The sequence below is a fragment of the Azolla caroliniana genome, unplaced genomic scaffold (assembly GCF_043228905.1).
Source record: "Azolla caroliniana isolate FFs.n. ecotype wild unplaced genomic scaffold, voAzoCaro1.0.p SCAF_8, whole genome shotgun sequence".
NCBI classification, from domain to species: domain Eukaryota; kingdom Viridiplantae; phylum Streptophyta; class Polypodiopsida; order Salviniales; family Salviniaceae; genus Azolla; species Azolla caroliniana.
This window is the reverse complement of record NW_028230443.1, coordinates 15,698,055-15,711,351: the sequence shown is the minus strand read 5'-3', so window position 1 is coordinate 15,711,351 and position 13,297 is coordinate 15,698,055. Positions and strand designations below refer to the sequence as shown.

Genomic DNA, 13,297 nt, shown 5'->3' with positions numbered 1-13,297 from the left:
GACACTTGCAGAAACCATCGAAATAAAAAAAGACCAACGACAATAATGATGGTATTCCAACTGCCTTTATCACACACTTAGAACGTGCAAAGTATGAGAAGAGAATGACCAAAGGGAAAGAGATGGAACTGCCTAAGGATTCGGAGACTGTGAAGAGTTTTGTGCATAGGTCTGATACTTATAAACAATTACATTATAGTGTATTTAATGGGGAAGTATCACAAATGCTCGATCTGTTACGGAGAAGGCACTACACTTTGCTGATAGCCGACATACCATATGGATTCCGAATTGCGGGATCAACATATGATGATGTGCCTTTCAAGTACCCCCAAATCGAGAAGATGGTAAAGGATTTCGCCGAATTGAAATTGGCCCCCTTGTGGAGGATAATCATATTCCATAGCATGGGGCAATCACTGTCAGTCACAACAGCTCTAAAGTCACGTTGTCATGCCACTGAACACATGCATTGGTGTGTCACAGTTTGTTTTTAATCATTATGATACTTGTTATTATATGTTGACATTCATACCTCTAAAATGTGATTTTATTTCTCTGTAGGATTAAAACAAATATTACATGTAGCCTTGGCGATCGAATGGTTAGTGTGGTCGAACATTTTTGTTTGGGTTACTATGATTCAATAACAAAGAAGACGGCTAGAGCACATGTCAATGAGCGTAACGTGGTAAATTATGTCATGTGCCCAACTGTCACAAAAAAATTAAGGCATGTTTCAGGTGATAAGAGTACGATGAATCCTTATCAAAAACCTCAAAGATTGATCAACCGCCTCCTAGAGCTCTTCTCAAATCCAGATGATTGGGTCCTAGACTTGTTCTCTGGCACAGGTATATAAAATATATTTACTTTGATGTCTGTCGATCAAGTTTAAGAATTTAATTCTTATATATACTTGTTCGTGTTCATGCAGCCATTAGGTACTACAACAACTTGTGCATTGAAGATGTTTCGAAACTATGTTGCGTTGGAGAAGGACCTTGCACAAGTTAACTTCATCAAAATGAGGACCACTGGAACTTGGGATTGTCCAGATCAAGATCAAGAAGTCGGAGCTAAGCACATCAATGAGACAGAGATGTTCCAAATGACTTCACGAGAACCAATGGAACCTATTGATGAAGAAGCAGGGGAGCTTGTGAACCTAGAAGATGTAACACAATTTGAACATACATCAGATTCAGGAGAGCGTGGAGATGACACAAACGAGAATAGTCTAGAACAATTAGCGCCTAAAGAGCCTAGTGTGCCAGATTTGCTTATAGATTGATTTAGATGGCATAATGTATACTTTGAGGATTTTTGAGGCATAATGTATACCTTGACTTGATATTGTTTTTGTATATGAGAACAAAAGCAATCGTTTACCATTTAATTTTATTCACCCGTTCATAATTTCACTTTTTAATCATTTTTTGAACTGTAATTTGTATATACATATGATTTGTCACCGTGCTCTTCTCCAGTTTGGGGTATTAACATGATATTATACTTTCTCATTTCTCCTAGCATGATTATATACATGAACTTGTGAATGTTCTTGATAATAAAAGGTTTTCAGTTAGCTATGTTCCAAGTCTGTTGGTTTCAAATAGTATAAATGAACGTGGTACATAATTGTTACTCTTACCAATTACATTGTGATGGATTATATGACATTATACAACGAAACTATTGATGTACCCGTCCAACCATTGGGGGACTAGACTACTTTTTTCCTCAACCCTAAACCACATATTAACATTTAGGGTTTATGTAGTTTTACTCTACAAGAATATGGATACCAAATAAAGATGTTTAATATTCAACCTAGTATTCAATTGTACTCCAGGATATACAAATTGACACGAAAACAAGACGTATACAATTCACCAAATGCTTGGATTTAATTTGGTTCTATATTTCACCATCCATTCGCAAAATAGGTACGCTTGCATTGTACATTTTCGAAATCATGCTAAATTAGGGTACTTTTCTGCATCTCACCAACTATGGCAAAAGAGAATACGACATATTACTTGTTTCAAATGACCCAGTGTTTTATTCGCTCTCCTTTGTGCTTCTATTTTTCTAATTCCTCACTCCCACGCAAACACAATACTTCTAATGATCATGTTATCTCTTAAACTTATTCTCTCGATCATCACCATCCAAAATATTAATATAAATAAGAAACAATTATTCAGCCACAACATAACTAAAACACATTTTAATTGCTTGAAAGTTTGAGCGAATCTTAGAGTGGGGACAACTTATTGTAGCTTTAAACTAAAGTACCGAAACGTGAAGAAGCAGTTCGAGAAGTGTCACAGAAGTGAGTATTATATACTTCTCTAGCAAAAGTGAGTCGTGGCAGAGGCCATTTCACACACTAGTACAGACACCAGGGGCCCAAAAATGTACTGTACTTTTGAATGATCTTTCTATGCCTCCCATTTCACCGTGCCGTTAATAACAAAGCTTTAAATTGATGGCAGTGGAAGGGCGTCGGGAGTGATAGACAACTTATTGTAGCTTTAACCTAGAGTACCAAGACTTGAAGAAGCAGTTCAAGAAGAGTCACAGAAGTGAATGTTATATACTTCTCTTGCAAAAGTGAGTCGCGATAGAGGCCATTTCACACACTGGTATGGACACCAAGGGGCCCGCAGAATGTACTCTACTTCGGACGTGATCGAAGTGCTACTCTTGATACCGCCATTTCATGGTGCCGTCAATAACAGAGCTTTAAATCGAATCGATGGCAGTGGAAGGGCACTCACTGGGAGTGATAAACAACGCGATGATTGATGGGATGGGATGGGATGGGATGGGCGGACAGGTGTGAACACTCCGCAGGATCCTCTCAAACGGGTGGGCAGTTGATAGAGAAAATGAATCCCACGGTTTCACGTGAAGGCAGGGTTTTCTAGCCAGAGAAACGCTCGTGTGCAGAGATCGATTCTAGGGTTTCTGCATACCTTCAACCCCCCCCTCCCCCACCCGCCTTTGAAGGATTACCTTTTCCTAGGGTTAGCACAGGATGTTTTGCAATACCTGAGTTTTGCGAACATCTTATCGGAAACCCTAATGCACACAGGTGAGTGCCTTATCCCTCCCCCTCTCCGTGCTTTCAGGTTCAGGTATTCGAGAAATTATTTTTGTATACTATGAGAAGAAAACAAGGTTCATGCATTATTGCTCCCCCCAACCCCGTCCCTCTTGACGCCTAAATTTTATGAAGATTTGTGGATTTGGGAAGAGGTATTTGCATGCAAATCATGCTCCTTTGATTTGTGACCATAAATCTCGCTTTATTCATTGATTTTTTGAGCTGCATACTCGATTTAAAGAGATTTTTGGATATTCAGGAGATGTCCTGTGTGCTTATTATTGGTATTATCTCACTTTAATGTTATGAGCAGCATGCCGAGAAACATGATTTCTTTAGTCAATGATGGTGATTTCATGGGGCGATGTTCAACATGATTTCTATATGATAATCATTGCACCAAATTCCATTCTGTTGGTTCTACACCTACTGTAGTTCTGACAAATATTGTTACCTTGCCAGAACTATTTACATAATGATTCAGTAAATTTGGAAGAAGCCATATTATAAAGGATTTGCAAGATGCTATTTGATCATGACTCTGCGGTATTGTTTTATCGTACTGTTCATATGTGCATATATTCGTAATATTCAATATGAAATGGCTTATCATGCTTTGGAACTATTGTGCTGCAGGATTCACTAAGAAGTAGAGCGGAAACATCAAGTCAGGGGAACAAGACAAGGGTTGGAAATCAGCCTGTTGATGTTTCGGTTCATGGTAATGCTTGATATTTGGAATCTACAAGCAAATTCTTGTGAATTAGAACTCAATGATTCTTATCTGGGCTGTGAAAGGATTGGTTTTTCTTGTTCATAATTTCAAATAACACATCAATTCATACTGACTGGATTGCATTTTCTTTTACTAGGCACGGCACCCTCAAATACAATGGGGTCTGGATTTGAAGCTAATGTACGACCTGGAAGGACGTTTGGCATAACTATTGAAGACATAGGAAAATTTGATAATAATGCGGAAAATCTTACAAAATTTGGAGGGGTTGAAGGTATTGCAAAGACTCTGAAGGTTGATCCAAAAAAAGGAATAGATGCCACTTTAGAGGACTTGATTGCTAGAGCTCAACAATTTGGTGAAAATACATATCCAGTTAGCAAACTCAAGCCTTTTTGGGTATGTCTTGTGCCATCTTAAATCCTTTATTATATTTCTCTTGATTAAGTCGATAACATGGATTTTAGGCATTATTTTAATGCATTCCTAAATTCTAGTCCTGGATATAGGAAATCTTATCTGCCCCAAACCAGGTTCCTCCAACATTTTTCCAAATTTCAGGCACTGAAACTTGATGCGTCCCATCTTTATAACAAACCGCTAACAACTAATTGACACAATTGAACATGAGCATGGCCCTGCCCTACCTTAGGCAACCATCACCATTATCAAATTTATTAGACATTTCATGTAAGATACAGCTTACAGGTCAAAAGTAGTGTTCCTAGAACAAGAAAGTAAAAGAGCATGGATTTGGGATGGATTTCTTTTAATGAGAAGAAACCCAGCACACAACTGACCTCTCCTCAGGCTTGGCATGAATGTGCAAAGGTTCCCTATGTAATTCTTCAGCAGCCCCGCATGGTTCGCACCACCCACGTGAATCCACTTTTTTTTACTCCACAGAAGGTGAGAAATGCCATTGATTGGATACAATTTGGAAATGCTCAAGTTCAGAATGAATTGATTGGTTAGCACTTCATATATGCCCATGACATCATGGTCTCGCTTCTTGCATACATCTTTAATAGGGCTATATGTAGGTTTCCATAAACACAATGATCACAATGCGCAAATTCAGCATAACAAAGACAAAGCAAATAACCTAATTGAGAAAGCACTTCCATTCCAGTTTGACTCATGTATCCAATTACCAACAACATGGTCACACACAGTAGATACATGGAGGGGATACAAAGTACCATTTTTACAACCCCTGGCAATAACTCTACATCAATTACAGATCTTCCATTTCCCATCACCAAAGGTGGTGAAATCTATCATCATCTAGCTGCCTTGTGCTAAAGTTCTTCTTGAGCTGAGGTATATGATGTACATGCTGAAGTGTGAAGACAGAATCATACTGAAACTGCAAATTCACAGTGCTAATACCCGCAATGTCACATGTATAGTTGTCTCAAGATGGATGACACCATCTTGATCCCCCGTGTATTCAGAAAACCACTTACGATGGAGGGGTGACTTGAAAAGGAGCACCTGAATTGAGAATCCAAGTGCGCATGTCACCATTCGTATCTGCAAGTAAAGCATGTGCATTATAGTATGAATAGACGATGAGAATGTCATGTCATGAGTGACTACATTCAGCTCTTCTTAGGTTGGCTCTCTTTCATCTGTCTTCTTGCCTTTCCTTTTCTCTTTCTTCCATTTGTAGCAGTCACGTTTAAAGTGACCCTTCTTGCCACAATGATGGCCTTCAACATCTTAAACATGTGATTCATGACGGCCTTGGCTATCACATTTGCCTATGTTGTGACCTGCCCCCACTATGCAAAGCACTTGTGAATTTATTGGATGCATTGTTTTGCCGATTTATCTCTTCCATGAGTAGGGAACTCTCTACATCAGCATAGAAAAACAACCATTTGACTAGCTCATGGCAGTCCAAAAGATATCCCAGCTCTTTTGTAAAGTGCAAGTATAAAGTGTAGTCTTAAACTTATCATCTGTGACGAATTTCAAGGAAACCAACTGGCTAACAATAGAATTAAACTCACTCAAGTGTGTTGACATGGGTACATGTGCCTTTTGTCATGCACAAATCCATAAACGTTTTTAGCCAATAAACTTTGCTAGTTGCACTTTTTTAGGTATACAATTCTTGGAGTCTAGTCTAGATTGCAACGGCAGAGTCCTAACCTTCGATGTTAAACAGCAAGGCATTAGAGACTGATCACTCAATAGTTGAACATGCAAGCCTTGCATGTTCAACTCCTCCTAGTCATCCTGATCCATATTTGTAGGCTTTACTCCTTTGACCTTGATTGGCTTTGCCAGCCATAATTTATAGCCAAAGGAAAAGGACCCAAAATTTAAGCAAGTGCAGGTCCAAACCTCTCAAACTCTTGTCAATGTGTAAGGGACTTGCTTGCAGAGAACCTGCGTGGGCAATACGTGATGACCTGCAGCACACTGCTCGTCTAATTCTTATAGTGAACTTGGCTAACCGCCACCTGTTCAGAAAATGTGACCTACCATGTTGACTGTCGCTTGAGCTGAAAACGTGTCCTGTTGCGCTGACTGTCACACGTGCTGAAAACATGACCTTTGCGCTGACGGTTTCCTGCTCTGAAAATGTGTCCTGTCGCGTTGACTGTCACCTGCTCTGAAAACGTGATGTACCACGCTGACTCTAACCTTTGGTACCTTCTATTTAGTTTTATTGATTTATTTTGGTTTGGTCTCAGAGATGAAACAGCATTTTAAGATGTAATCTCTCATTCAGTCTCATAATTTTGTTAATTTATCTTTCTTTTGGTGCATTTTCTATTTGTACATGCAGTACGAAACTTACTTAATCCTTGGATTTTCCAAATCTCTGCAGAGATATGTAGTTGAAGCTCTTCAAGATCCCACTCTCTTGATATTGGCAGCCTGTGCAGCAGTATCATTGGTTGTTGGGTTGACTACTGAGGTGATGAGAAAAATATGTTTCTCCTCTTCTTTTCTTCTTCCTTTTTCTTTTCTGCACACACTTTGAAATATCTGAAACTGAAAACCTGAAATGTTAGTAAGTGAATTCTATGAGCTTCTTATTTATGAATCCAAGGCGTTTCTTGAGAGATTTTGAAAAACCAACGTCCTGAAAGATATAATAGAATGTTTAGGGCATTCCTTGAAAATGAAATGGGTATTTAGATATTTTAAAGTTAAACTGATGTTTGTATAACAAAATAAATTCTGTAAATGGATATTCCTGTCAAGAACTGTTGCTATAGGCACGAGTCTTGAAAGAGCAGCATTTAGTCCAATTGATTTTGAATATACATCAGAAATTCACAACTGGAAAGAAAAAAAGAAAGCTATATTAACGTCTTTTAAGAGATCAAAAGGCCAATGAGTCCAAACAAGAGATTACTATCTCTGACAATGTTTTCTCATCTATGAGAGCAGCAAACCAAAATAAATGCAACTAAACTTATCGTACTAACCATTATATATCGAAGAACTTTGAGGATATTTTCCTACACTTGATAGAGGATGTAATATCCAAGACCAAGAATTAGATGGAAAATCCTTGCTATTTTCAAGGTTATATGTTATGGAACTAGTTATTGTATGTAATCATGTTGTCTTTGCAGATATGGCTATATTCCAATAAGGTTTACATGTAATCATAGCTCCTTATTTGAAAGAACTAATAAAAAGAATAAGATCTTTCTCTTTTTTGCATCATCTCGCTGAATCAGTTTACACAAACCCTCTATAACAGGATCCAAAAGAAGGCTGGTATGATGGAGGTGGTGTGTCATTTGCAATTATACTTGTATTACTTGTGTCTTGTAAGTAACCTATGTTTTTGTTTTCTGGAATTTATGAAATAGCTGTATTATTTGATTCTTAAAGTCAAATAGCCTTTTGTTTCTTCCATATGCAGCCACAAGTAACTACAGGCAGTCGTTGCAGTTTCGTGCCTTGACTGCAGAGAACCAGAAAATTATGGTCAATGTGAGAAATACTTTTCTAAATCTCATTTTCTGTTAATATAAAGAAATGCTTTACCATTTTCTGCATAATAATGTTTGTAAAGAATCTAACTCTCATAGAGTTGGGGTATGCAGAAACATAGTGCCTGTGTGAGAGTGGGTGTGTAAGCAAGAGAAGGAATCAGAGGAAATAACCAGAAATAATAAAATACACAGTAGGGGGATGACAAAGCTTATACAGTTAAAAGAAAACTACATCAACAAACACAGTGGGCCAAGTGGGTTTTATATATAAGTCCTCAAGGGATTGCCACATTAAATGTTGTTGGTGGAGTCTACTCATAGACATTCACTCGAGTACGATTCTGTCATAAGAGTATCTAATATTCTTTGACCACATTTACACCTGACAACCAACTACATATTACAATCTAGTTCTTCTTGTACCTATCACACGGATTACATTAAAGTGTGCTCATGCACTTTTTCACACATCGTACTATTCTCCATAAGCACACGTTCTCACAAGTTGAGCTTGATTCTTAACATGTTTGAATGAGATGGTCAGTAATTTTAGATACATTGTTGAAGGTAGCATGTTCATATTAGAATTCTTAAGATATTTGTGTAATATCTTAATGCAATGTTATAAATATTCAATAGTGGTTTGGATTATGTTAAATATACTCATTTCAATGTGACATTCTATGCAAATGGTTTACATCATTGTTTTATGAAGTTTTTCGGAAGAAGTTGATGAATGAATCATAAAACCTCTGATTACATCTATGATTTTTCCACATGTAAGAAATAAACTCTTGTCTAGGTTGGCCAAGCCTTTTAAGACATAACTCTCTAAATCCAAACAGTAAATAAAAGCTGTTTTGTTCACAATCTGCCAATAGCTACCTTTACCATGTCTTCTTAGGGCTACCTTTTTTGCTCTGTGGTGTTTGTTGCCTACAAGTCCACTCCCATTTGTGTACCGTTTCTCTTGAAAGTGGATTACCATATGCTTGGTGTCTCTGGATAGAAGAAGCACCTTCAGAATCAGGTGGTAATTTCCTGGATTTGTCACTAACAAGGGTGGCAGGGGGATGGGTTCAGATGGATGTGGACTACGTGCATCATGAATTGCTACTTGCGGATCTATTGTAACTCCTTTAGAATGTTGTGGTCAATGCCATACTTGTACAGCCCTTGGTAAGATAAAGTTGTATAGACAAATTATTCTGATAAAAATTCTTGTACTAATGTCTGATTCTACTTATTTAATTTCATTGGGAGGCTGGAGTATTCACTATTAAATTTCCAGGTTACAAGAGGAGGAAAAAGAATGAAGATAATCATATTCGAGCTTGTTGTCGGTGATATTGTTCATCTTGCGGTTGGGGACCAAGTAAATGATTTTTCTTTTTCATTCTGTTGTGGAGATTTTTCTTACATTATATATGCATTTGAATAATGTATCTTATTAAGAAATTTGAATCTAGATTCCCGGTGACGGTCTGTTGCTGGTAGGCAACTCATTAGTTGTGGATGAATCTAGCATGACGGGAGAGAGTGAACCAGTAAGTTTGTTTTCTTCTCTCAGACACATACATACATATATACACACTTGCATATTTATATATATTGATATTGATATATAAGAGCAGTTTACTTTGATAATGCTTTATAATGCTAATTGTGTCCACTCATCGTTTACACTATGTGTATGTGTTTAATACTTTTTGGTATTGGAAAGTTACAATTAACACTATGAATAGTCCAAATGTGGTTTCTCTGTGACAGTGGCGAGAGTTCACTTCCAAACAATTTGATAATTTCTAGAACAGCAGGAGAATTATCATAATCACATGTTTTCTTGTTTGTCTGATCTATTCTTTCCATGAGATTTGTTTTCCTATCATCATGCCTAGCCTTTTCTGTTTTAAACCTTCTAAAGTTACATTTTGTTGCATTTTCTATCAGCATGGGACCGGACACAGTCTCTAGGATGGTGTAATTTTGGTTTGTTCAAGATTTTAGACACCGATTGGTCACCCAGGTGCCATCTTCAGCTTCTATTATGGTCCCATACTGTGGACCTGTAATCCACAACCCATGGTTGAGCTATCCATTGTAGAAACTGAGCATTAGGCTGCTTTTCCACTTCGTGTGAAGCAATTGGCTACATTCACTTCTGATTGAAGTCTCCTAGTTGTCAAGTTCGTTGGTTATCATTGCTACTATATTCTTTGTTATGATAGCTAGAATTTCAGTGCCATCTCATGGATAGAACCCTATATTTCATGCCTGCACCAAAAATATGGTGGTGCATGCATGTTCAGTGTCTTTTGACGAAGTCAATGGTTCATTGCCTTTGGTTCTGTTTGCATGTGCATGATGCATTGTCTGATGCTAGTCTACAGCTTTGGCATGCTGGCTTGCACATTGGATATATCTCTTGGGGAGCAGTTCTCTGATTACAACATACACTGGGTGTACAACCGATAATGCAGTCCATTGTTATAGAATACTTAGCATACAATATGCGTAGAATATGTATGCCAAGTATTCTAAAAGTATTCTTCCTTTTTTATAAATACTTAGAATATGCATTTTACAGCTAAAATATGTTAAATATGTATAATACGTGTATAATAGGTATAATATGGTTCGCCTCTTTTCTCTTCATTTGAATTGTTATGCATTCCTCTTTTCCCATGGACCACGACCTCGACACCCTTGTCATCGACAGATAAAAGCCATTATCTCCCGCTATTGTAGGTGCTTCCCTCGCTTCGGAGACATTTCCATTCTGGATCGACCTATGCTAGAGATCGTTCGAAGCCAAAGCTACAATATATCTAACTTGAGAATCTCACATGTGCCGAAAACCAGATTTCCTCATCTCTTTTTATCTTATATACTTTTATATTTACGGAGTATTATTTACTTATTTTTTTGTTTTGTTGTTCTCAAAGACGAGACAACACTTAAGATGTAATCTCTTGTTTGTTCTTATAGGCCATTTTGGCCTCTTAAAAGATGTTAATATATCTTTCTTTCTTTCTTTGTTGCTCTAGCTTTCAATGGCCATGTCTCTCTACGTTCTGTGCAATATGTGATCCTCAACGTTGAACAATGGCCATGTTTGTCTGCATTTTTTGCAATGTCTGATCCTCTGCGTTTTCTGCAATGTCTGATCCTCTGCATTTTCTGCCAAGTTTGACCTTCTGTGTTTTCTGCCAAGTAGGAATTCCTGGAATCTGTATTGTTCCCTTTGCCCTGTGCATTTCATACCCTGTACCTGCTGTCCTAAAACACCATGGAGTTTGAATGGGCAGAAAATGAAGGTATGAATCTCAACACCCACGAAGAGGGTTCAAATCCATGGAAGACCCCAAGAAGATACCATAGTCAAAAAGGACGGGCTGGAAACACCCTGAATAGTGTTTTAGAAGGGCGCGCAAGGCACCCCAAATGTAGGCTCCATTCGACGTTCCATTTGATGTCAAAGAGGGGAAACATGATCTATTATGCCATTCGAGTACACAATAGATCAATCTTATCAGAAAGGATATAGAAAGAGCATTAAAAGAAGAAATGAAAAAGGAGATAGAGAAACAGAAAACAAAGTTGTATTCCTCTCTCAAGATTGAGTTATTAGAATAGACGTGGAAAGACATAACCAGCCATGTCAAGAAATCAAACTTAGAGCTCAAGGATGACATGACGCAATACCGTAAGGATGAAATATCCTCAAATAAGGTTTGAGTTAGTAGCTATAAAAGTTGATTTAGAAAAAAGACAAGTAGTGGGAAAATGCATCTCTACAATTGAAGCTGATGTCACTAAGGAAATGCAAACATGGGTAGACATGGCCAAAGATGCCAAAGCTCAAGCTCACTATGCCCAATTTTTTTTTAAAGAAAATGCTCCTTGGATAGAGGTAATGAAAAAGCAAAAAGGAACATCAATGGATAGGATGGAAATGATGAACACTACTGTAGAAGAAGACGCCAAGAGGAAAGCTCGTGCATTGTATGGAAGATGCCAAGATTCTCGGAACAAAGATTGATGAATTAGATATTTCGTTTGCTTCAGTGTGGAGGGTGGGAAGAGATGAATCTAGAGCTAAAGCCTTTATTATCCTCTTCATGGATATTGACAAGAAAAAGCTTTCCTATCTATAAGGGCACAAGGTCACTAAAGGGTGAGAAAATATACGTAAATGACGATCTCACTCCACTCAAGTGGCACATCGCAAAGAAAACATGCCATGAGTGCTTAATGCAAGAAATGAAGGAAAATGGGCTGTATATAGAGATGGTAAGGTCATTATTACAAAGAAGAGAACCGCATGACAATATATGGCCTATGAGACCCTATGCATGGCTGTATAGAATTGCAACAACTCTCTACGGACAGATGTCAGATATTTTGAGGATACCTTCCAAAACATAGATATTGCTATGTATACAGAGACCAACCAATGCATGGCTAGCAAACTCCTGGATGTACAAGGAATAGATGACAATGAATATGTCGTCCCCAACCTCGGGCACCGGGAAGCACTAGAGGTCCGGGAGGAGTGGTTGTGTTATACAAAAAGGAGCTCCATGATAGAGTGCATGTTGTGAATAAGGATGTAGATGCACGTTACATGTGGATACGAATCAAAAGAGGTGATCTTGGGGAGCTATATATTGCAATTTGCTACTTCTCGCCTACCTACTCAAGGTTTGCACCTCTCAGTGAATCACCATATCTACTGTTATATGATGATATCATAAGATTTGCTACTATGGGGGACATAATACTACTAGGAGACTTCAATGCACAAACTAAGGATGAACAAACAACTATATTTCACACCAGCGAGGCTGTTTGTGGGGAAGTTATATCAGAAGAGGTTGGTCTAAAGTGACAAGCTCAAGATGTGAGTGCTATAATGGAATATGGCAAACACTTTCTAGCCTTGGGAAGTGTGCATGGATTTGTGATATATAATGGATTGTCACAATGACCTGGATCGGATGCTTTGAAATGTTGGAACCCAAAAGGAGGTGCAAGCACAATCGATTATCTAACGGGATCTCCATCTCTTGAGTATTCTGAAATGTATTCTAAACGTAAAATACACATTTTTGTAGGAAGAGTTTAACCAAATGTAAGATGCCACTATATATAGTTCTGAAAGTTTGATGTATAATTTATAATACAAATATTGATAAAAATAATTTTAATTTAATTGTTCTTGTGTGCAGGCAATTAAAGATGCGACCCATCCATTTCTTATATCAGGATGTAAAGTTATGGATGGCACTGGGACTGAGTTGGTAGCTCAAATTTCTTTGTTTAATTGTTTTACATATAGAACTTTAATCTTTAATTTGAATTTGAGAAGTTTGATTGTGTAGTCTTAAAGGAATCAAAACAATTCCTGACAGGTTGACTGGACCAGTTACCACTATCAGACTGTGGTGTTTCCTAACGTGTTAATGTCAGATT

At 37.8% G+C, this 13,297-nt stretch overlaps 1 protein-coding gene across 2 annotated transcripts in view; it reads left to right on the top strand.

Annotated features, from left to right (window-relative positions):
• The first annotated feature begins 2,961 nt into the window (after positions 1–2,961).
• Positions 2,962–13,297, top strand: part of LOC147861075 (calcium-transporting ATPase 9, plasma membrane-type-like) — a 28,959-nt gene continuing 18,623 nt past the window's right edge. The window contains exons 1-10 of one of the 2 annotated variants that reach the window (XM_087323439.1): positions 2,962–3,103; positions 3,578–3,661; positions 3,752–3,836; positions 3,988–4,250; positions 6,697–6,786; positions 7,585–7,654; positions 7,750–7,820; positions 9,114–9,197; positions 9,292–9,369; positions 13,054–13,125. In XM_087323439.1, the coding sequence (XP_087179565.1) occupies positions 3,638–3,661; positions 3,752–3,836; positions 3,988–4,250; positions 6,697–6,786; positions 7,585–7,654; positions 7,750–7,820; positions 9,114–9,197; positions 9,292–9,369; positions 13,054–13,125 (837 nt within the window). In that variant the 5' untranslated portion in view covers positions 2,962–3,103; positions 3,578–3,637. Of the gene's footprint in view, positions 3,104–3,577; positions 3,662–3,751; positions 3,837–3,987; positions 4,251–6,696; positions 6,787–7,584; positions 7,655–7,749; positions 7,821–9,113; positions 9,198–9,277; positions 9,370–13,053; positions 13,126–13,297 lie in introns of those variants that run through there. The other variant, XM_087323441.1, reaches the window with a different exon arrangement.